General features: G+C 40.8%; 1 protein-coding gene across 1 annotated transcript; it reads left to right on the top strand.

The window, feature by feature from the left end:
* The first annotated feature begins 4331 nt into the window (after positions 1-4331).
* On the top strand, positions 4332-7663 carry LOC129392210 (gametocyte-specific factor 1-like). Its single transcript, XM_055085725.1, has 5 exons — positions 4332-4424; positions 5027-5147; positions 6352-6418; positions 7206-7276; positions 7650-7663. Exons 1-5 carry the CDS (start codon positions 4332-4334, stop codon positions 7661-7663), a joined length of 366 nt encoding a protein of 121 aa, XP_054941700.1.
* The last annotated feature ends 28 nt before the right edge of the window (positions 7664-7691 follow it).

Raw genomic sequence — 7691 nt, 5'->3', positions numbered from 1 at the left:
GCGCGTCCGGAGCCTGTGCTCCGCAACGGGGGAGGCCATAACAGTGAGAGGCCCGCATACCACAAAAAAAAAAAAAAAAAAAAAATAGAAACTGAGCTCAATCCCTGTCTCCTGAGATTCAGGATTGGCAGGTCTGCAGTGGGGTCTAGAAGTGTGCATTAACAAGTACTCTAGGAGGTTTTGGTGCAAATGTTCCGTTGGACACATATTGAGAAACAATGATCTAGAACACCACCTCTTAGACACAATAGCCACGCAATAAATATGCTGATTTATTTGTTGAATTATTGAGACTAAACTGGGAAATAGGCCCCATAAAGAAGAACCAAATTAACTGAGATTAACAAGGGGAAATTAATGACAGACTTTAAATCTTAGAAGACTAGATAAATTTTAGCACTATAATACTTTTGTCATTCCAAGTTAGGCCTTAACTCCCTAACTCAAGAAAATCAGCTCCCTTTCAAGTTTCTTTCAAGGCAAAAAGCAGAAAGTCCTCAGAAAATTCTAAATCAAACAGAATTGTCTTCATATCTACCTCCTTTCCAACACCTTTCAAATAAACAAGAAGATGGAATAAAATTTCAAGTATCTCTAAGGTAGACTTTGTATTTTCGGAAAACAGAATCTGCCTTCCAGCTTATTTACTGCAATTGAGTCCCTAGAAGGCTATGGGCCTAGTATAAGGTGATAGTGGCCCCAAATATTTGAATTACCTGCTGTTACCAATGAAACTCAGGTTCTACTAAAGAGATCCATGAGGTTTCTATTGGTCTTTCACCTTGATGGAGGAGAATTAAGGGCAGGCAGTAAGACATCAATATCTACGGAGCTGACCAGCAGTATAGCAGCAGCCTCCTTATGGGTTGGTATAGTTCCTATTGGATCTTTCTCACTTGCATTTCTAATCCTCATCCAAAAAATTTTGTTAAAGACACTCCATGCCAAGCCAATCTTATGCTCTGCTATCCCCTATTATGTACTCACCAGCTTAGTGGGGACCATGTTCTCAGTGTCCTATGTTCATTTTTCATTTCTGCCTTTCTCATTTATGTATGCTTTCCCTCTTGCTGACCCAAATCCCAGTCAATTTTCTGGATCTAGCACAAACAATCCCAAGTCCAGCCCTTGCTGAACTCCTACAGCACTTGATCTATGGCACATATTTTACAGCTAAATTAGTTTTCACCTTTAATTGCCCATTTCATATTATACTGCTACCTCAGCTGAACTGTAAGATTGCTAGAGCCTAGAAACACTTATTTGCCTATACTTGGCATATGGGAAAAGCCTACATTTTGGAATCAGACAGACTTCTGGGTTCAATAATTGAGTACAGTGGACTGAGCCTTATGACTTAGAGGCTAGGATCCCCGGTTCTAGAGCCAGATAGCCTGAGTTCACATCCCAACTCTATCACTTAGCAGCTTTGATCCAGTGTCCCTGTCTGTAAAATTGAGATGATATTAATAGTTCCTATCTCTTGGGAGTACTGTGTGTGTTAAGTAAGTTACTGCATGTAAAGTGATGACCTGGTTATTTACTATGTACCAGGTACTTTAAGTGCTTGACATGTATTACATCAAACAATAGTAATAATGATACTCAAACGCTTGCTAGCTTTTTTTTTTCAGAGAGAACAACTGACAGTATTTATTGCCACTGATAAAATACAAACTGTCAAGCAGAAATGACAATTTTGGAAAACTTGTATCCACTACTATGAGTCTGACAGTTTCCCTATAATTAAAGATGTTCCTAATGAAATCAACACTTACTAGCTTTGTAACTTTTAGCTATCTACCACCACTGAGTTGGTTTCCTAATCTATACAACGGCAGTAATCCCTCAGACAACTGTGCAAGTAATTATATGAAGTGGTGTATGTAAATATTTGGCTCAAGACCTGGTACACTGGATTAGGAAGGCCAAATATAAATTTTTGATTTTTTTTTAGCATGTAGTGAGCTTATGTTGCTTTCTGTGGAATTCTATTTGGCACCCCATAAAGAAAAAGGCCAGGTTTAAAGATGAGACTAATCATGCCAACAGGTAATCTCTAGAGAAACTTCACTGGAAACATTATGTGGCAGGTCCTGCTGGAAACTGGAGGAACCCTTCTAAGGGGAGTTTAATTACCCCAGAGCAGGGTCTAGTAACCCTGGCTACAAATCAGAATACCCTGTGGAACTCTTTTAAAGCCACAGTTAGCCAGACTCCATTCATGAAGATTCTAATCCAACAGTTCTGGAGTGGGGCCAAAGGCTCTGTCACTTTAAAACTACTCAGTGATTCTCATGCACAACCAGGCTTGAGAACCACTTCTCAAGACCTAACTATGACATCAAAAACTTCCAAACCTCTGAGAAACCACAGAACATATGATGGGAGAAGAGGAATTGAGTAGAAAGTTGCTTCACACCACTTGAACAGAAAGTTGCTTCACATCACTTGACTGAAAGGTACTGTGCTTTCCCTCCCGTCAAACTTCAGCTATTTGCCTTGTTTTGCCTTACAGAAGGATTGTTCTCCTGTTCAAGTGACCCTGCCCTTCGGATTCTTGAGAGTCACTGCTTCAAGAATAAGTTCAGGCTTCCCTGGTGGCGCAGTGGTTGAGAGTCCACCTGCCAATGCAGGGGACACGGGTTCGTGCCCCGGTCCGGGAGGATCCCACATGCCGCGGAGCGGCTGGGCCCGTGAGCCATGGCCGCTGATCCTGCGCGTCCGGAGCCTGTGGTCCGCCACGGGAGAGGCCACGACAGTGAGAGGCCCGCGTACCGCCAAAAAAAAAAGAGTAAGTTCGGTCTAAAAGCCTTTAGACTAGGTTTAAGCGTCAAGCTAGCATCAAGGTTGGAATACTCTTGCCAAGTCTAACAAATGGTATTAAACCAAACGGCCTCCATTATTATAGTGTTGGCCTCTCTACATGGGATATTCAGCTATCAATAATTAGGTGAACGATCCCAGGTCACCAATTCTTGAGGCCTATTCCTGAAGCACTCTGTTTATTACGACCAACCTTTCAGTCCAATCAAACTTCAAATTTTTCTAGGCTGCTGGCTAAAAATAAGGGTTTGAGGTTATCTAAAGACTACATTTAGGTATTAAAGCTCTTTTTCCATTATCTTTAAGAATCTTCATTGTAAAACAACTATACCCCAATAAATAATAATAAAAAAAAAAAGAAGAAGAATCTAAAGATAGCTATGCAATATTGGATTATACTGAGCCTTTATATTCAGGGAGCCAATTCACTTCAGAGTAAGTGTTCACGGCTCTAATATAACCATGAATATGCATTGTAAGCTTTAAAAAAACACCTTGGCTTGTGTTCCTGAAAGGTACCTGAGTTTAAATCCCTAGACTTAATCACCTAAATGCCCTCAGGAAAATCTGACATTTAACAGTCTAGCTCTGTGCCCTTTGTCTATGCCCTAGGCATGATGTAAAGTAGAATTGAAATGGCTATTCCAGGCACTTTTCCATCCCTACTGCATATGGCAGTCTGCCTTGATCTTTTTCCCCCTTATCAGACTGTGCTGTCTCTGCTTTGCAGAAATCTCAACTATAGCTGTTGCCTGGAAACTTGGGAGTCCTTGAAGTGAATGTCTGCGATGCTAAAGACTAGCCATAAGGGAGTGTAGGCCTCCTATTGGTAGTAAAATGAGGCAGATTTGAGACTGTGTATTCTTAGTTCACTTCTAGGAGTCTTCATATGTTAATACCTACAACTTTAGAGATTTCAGATGGGCATTCTCAGATAATTATAAAGTAGCCTGAACTTGAATATGGTAATGTTCATTCTTCCAAATCCCTCTCCCCAAAAGTGTCTATGTTGACCTATCTGACAAGTAGCATCCTTGTCTGGAAAAGAGCTTAATTTAGACAGGTTTGGCAGAGAGATGGAAGGGGGCAGTGCTGAACAGTGAAAGAACCGGCTGCCCCAGCCCTTGCTTTCTCCAGCACTCAAGCTTATGGTGTTAAACTTCACCTTACCCCAGTACTGTGAGTTTTCCAAGGAATCCTACCTGTTTATTTAACACGCTAATGAAGAGCAAAAAAAACTATCTAAAACAAGCTATATAATATGTACAAATACTAATTTTTGGCCTTCCAAGGCAGATAAGCAGTGAATTTGTCCTATTACCCTATTATCTAACTGGCTAGGCTATTGTTTAGTTATCCAAAACTTTCATAGGTAAAACTTGAAACACCCATATCTTTCATACTACTCTTTCTCTGAAAACAGAAAATAGACCTATGTCAAGATTACGTGATCCTAAACGTCAGTATTTCCTTTGCCAACCCATGGCTCCTGCTATTTAGGGCTCATGGAGCTAGAAGTCTTGGAAATATGTCCTTATGACCCAAACCACAGGATGTCAGCCAGCAGGTTACAGTACCACCTGGCATCATGTAGAAAGGTAAGTTTTCCTGATAACTCTTAAGTCACTGGAGGGAGAAAACTAAGCTCAGAATATAAAAGGTTAAAGACCTTTTTAAAAAAAAAAAAGAAGAGGACTTCCCTGGTGGCGCAGTGGTTAAGAATCCACCTGCTAATGCAGGGGACACAGGTTTGAGCCTTGGTCCGGGAAGATCCCACGTGCCGCGGAGCAACTAAGCCCGTGTGCTGTAACTACTGAACCTGCACTCTAGAGCCCGCAAGCCACAACTACTGAGCCTGCATGTCACAACTACTGAAGCCCGCGTGCCTAGAGCCCATGCTCCGCAGCAAGAGAAGCCACCGCAATGAGAAGACTGTGCACCACAATGAAGAGTAGCCCCCTCTCGCCGCAACTAGAGAAAGTCCGGGCACAGCAACGAAGACCCAACGCAGCCAAAAATCAATAAAGAAAGAAAGAAATTTAAAAAATAAAAATAAAAAAAAAACAACTTCTGAGTATACATAGCACCTGCAAGTTCTTAATGTTGGAACATGGTATGTCTTCAGCATTTCCAGAAAGGAATGGAGGGTAGAATACAGGCAAAACCTAATAGCCATTTAACAAGAACTTCTTCCTTTTAGAAAAATCCAAAGAAAGCTAAAAAGATGGCTAACTGCAAATATAATGCTTGTCATGTGGTCCCAATCAAAAGGCTCAAAGAACATGAGGCTAACTGTGTCAATAGAACTGCTATAGATGACGGTAAGTTTTTCATTTGGGGGACAGATAAGTGGAGTCGAGTTCTATTGCCCCCCCTCCATATTTCATAGCTATGGACACCTTAGCCAAATGAGGAATGAAAAACAAAAAGAAGTTTCCACTCTGCTTCTATAACTTCTGGTCTGCTTTATTTCAGAGTCATTTAATCTTCCAAAGCTTACTTCTCCAAGTTTGGAACCAAGTGAAAACTTTTCTGACGCCACCAATCAGATTCCTGACCCTGCTGTCTGTAATGTAGGTAAGCAAGGGTGAGACAGTGAACACAGTCCTAAGTGAAGGCTTGGACCCTAAGTCCTCTATAGCTAATAAGTACGGAAGCCCTGCAGTAATTAGTCTTAATACTCCTCCCACAAAATCCTTCACCAAAGCAATCAAAAGAGTAAATCTCAGAATTTCATCCTCTCTGGAGAGACAACCCAGTAAAAAGGAGTCTAATTAAATCTAAATTCACTTATAACAGATAAAAGATTCTTATCTTACCAATACCCAGTCACTTTCCATAGAAGTAATTTTTTACTTGTAATCTGAAAGGTTAGGATCTATCCTATCTCAAGTGATATCCTTTCTCTAAGATGCAGCATGTTATACTGGAGAATTCACTAGCTTTTCAGTCAGATCTAGGTTCAACTATCTGCCCTGGTCTTAAGGAAAGTTACTTCTCAAACACATCTTCCTCATCCATAAAAGGAATAATATCTACCTCCTAAGGTAGATTAATATTAAATAAAGATGTATGTATGTGTTAGAGCAATGCAAGCCCCTTTAACAGATAAAGTCCAAACTGTGTTAATGTCATCATTTAACACAACAGACGTTCCCTTGTATACAATCCAGTGCAAGTATTCGGTAGGAGTGGTGATTCAAGAACAGAGGCTCTTAGACTTTTGCCTGTCACCTCCCACACCTGGCTTCCCAAGCTGCCACAAAAAGAGAATGGAGAAAGTACAGCTACCTCATAACCACCTCAGCCGAGAAGAGAATATTTCTACTCACATCCCATTGGCAAAAACTAGTCACAAGACCATACCTATGTCAGGGAGGCAGGAATGTAGGCCCAGGCAGAGCAGTCACTTCCCAGCAACAGCTATGGGAGGGAGACTCAAATCTCCTGCCAGCTAGCCTTCTCTGCAATAATGTAAAAATGCTTAGTACTTGTGTTACTTCATCCTGATTTCTTTCTTTCTAGATAACACACATCATTCTCCTTCATTTGTCCTTAAGACATTTGCTCCAAAAATGCTGGTTTGTGAAAGGTAAGATAAATCATCCTATAGAAGTTACTGGAATAGAGACTGTAATACCTTTAATACCTTAGGAGAATGGCCACTAGATCATAGGCATGGCAGATGCCTAAGCTTCAATTACAAATTTTTTTTTTTTTTTGCGGTACGCGGGCCTCTCACTGTTGTGGCCTCTCCCGTTGCGGAACACAGGCTCCGGATGTGCAGGCTCAGCGGCCATGGCTCACGGGCCCAGCCGCTCCGCGGCATGTGGGATCCTCCCGGACTGGGGCACGAACCCGTGTTCCCTGCATCAGCAGGCGGACTCTCAACCACTGCGCCACCAGGGAAGCCCAATTACAAATTTTAAAAGAGCTGTATTCATGGGCTCTGAGTATTTCCATTCCTTTCCTAAGGCTCCACTTAGGACTTTAATCCATCAAGGACTTGATTACACAAGGTTCTCAATTCTGTGTAAGATTTTCAAGGAAAAAAAAAAACCCAATTCCTAAAGCTACGAAGGAGAAAGAGCTAATATACTATACATGGGCAGGATCCCCAACCACACAAACTTGAAGGGCACAGCCAAGAGCTAGAGGAGCCATCAGTGGAGTTACCCACTGGATACGCAGTGGGGAGGGAAGGTGCAAAGGAACTATATAAAACAGAAGCTAGCACAAAACCAGTAATTCCTACCCTGACATGTAGTAGCATCAACTATTTTTGTTAAAGTAACTTTAATCTCCTAGATCTGGTCATCTAGACTAATTCTCTAGTTCTGATTTCCAGCTAACTTTCCTCCTTTGGTCACCTTCTACAGCGACTCAAGAGACATAAAAAAAGAGACCATGGATGATAAACATCCTAACAACCATAAGTCCTGGAGAAAAGGTAGAATAACTTTTTTAACATCACAGTTTTAACATATATTAACATAGTTTTTTATATTAACATAGCTTTAACTAATATCACTAACATCGTATTCTAAATCTTCTAAAGATTCTTAGATAAGCTTTTCTTCTTTAAAAATAAACATTTTCAAAAAATAAATATATAAATAAATAAAAATAAACATTTTCTATTCAAAGTTCTCCTCCTCTCACAATAGAATGCAGGGAAAGTCCTGATGGCTTTAAATCAGACTGGAGAAAGAGCTGTCTAGAACTCTATTTGAGATGCTATTAACACACATCAAGCTTAGGTCTTCCATAAAAACGCTTGCTATCAAAATGACACTGCCTCAATGTTCTCTTTCTATCCTTAGGTCAGAAGAACTGATGGGGAAGTTGTAGATTAAAGAGGCAGC

Source organism: Physeter macrocephalus, chromosome 6 (genome assembly GCF_002837175.3).
Source record: "Physeter macrocephalus isolate SW-GA chromosome 6, ASM283717v5, whole genome shotgun sequence".
NCBI lineage: Eukaryota > Metazoa > Chordata > Mammalia > Artiodactyla > Physeteridae > Physeter > Physeter macrocephalus.
The sequence above is the reverse complement of the archived record's forward strand: the minus strand, read 5'-3'. Positions and strand labels throughout refer to the sequence as shown.

Bases quoted from the DNA above. Each gene is read 5' to 3' on its own strand.
- LOC129392210 (XM_055085725.1), top strand. From the start codon at position 4,332: ATGGAGCTAGAAGTCTTGGAAATATGTCCTTATGACCCAAACCACAGG. The intron at 5,148-6,351 runs GTAAGTTTTTCA...CTTTCTTTCTAG, and splicing joins TAGAACTGCTATAGATGACG to ATAACACACATCATTCTCCT. The intron at 6,419-7,205 runs GTAAGATAAATC...CACCTTCTACAG, and splicing joins AAAATGCTGGTTTGTGAAAG to CGACTCAAGAGACATAAAAA.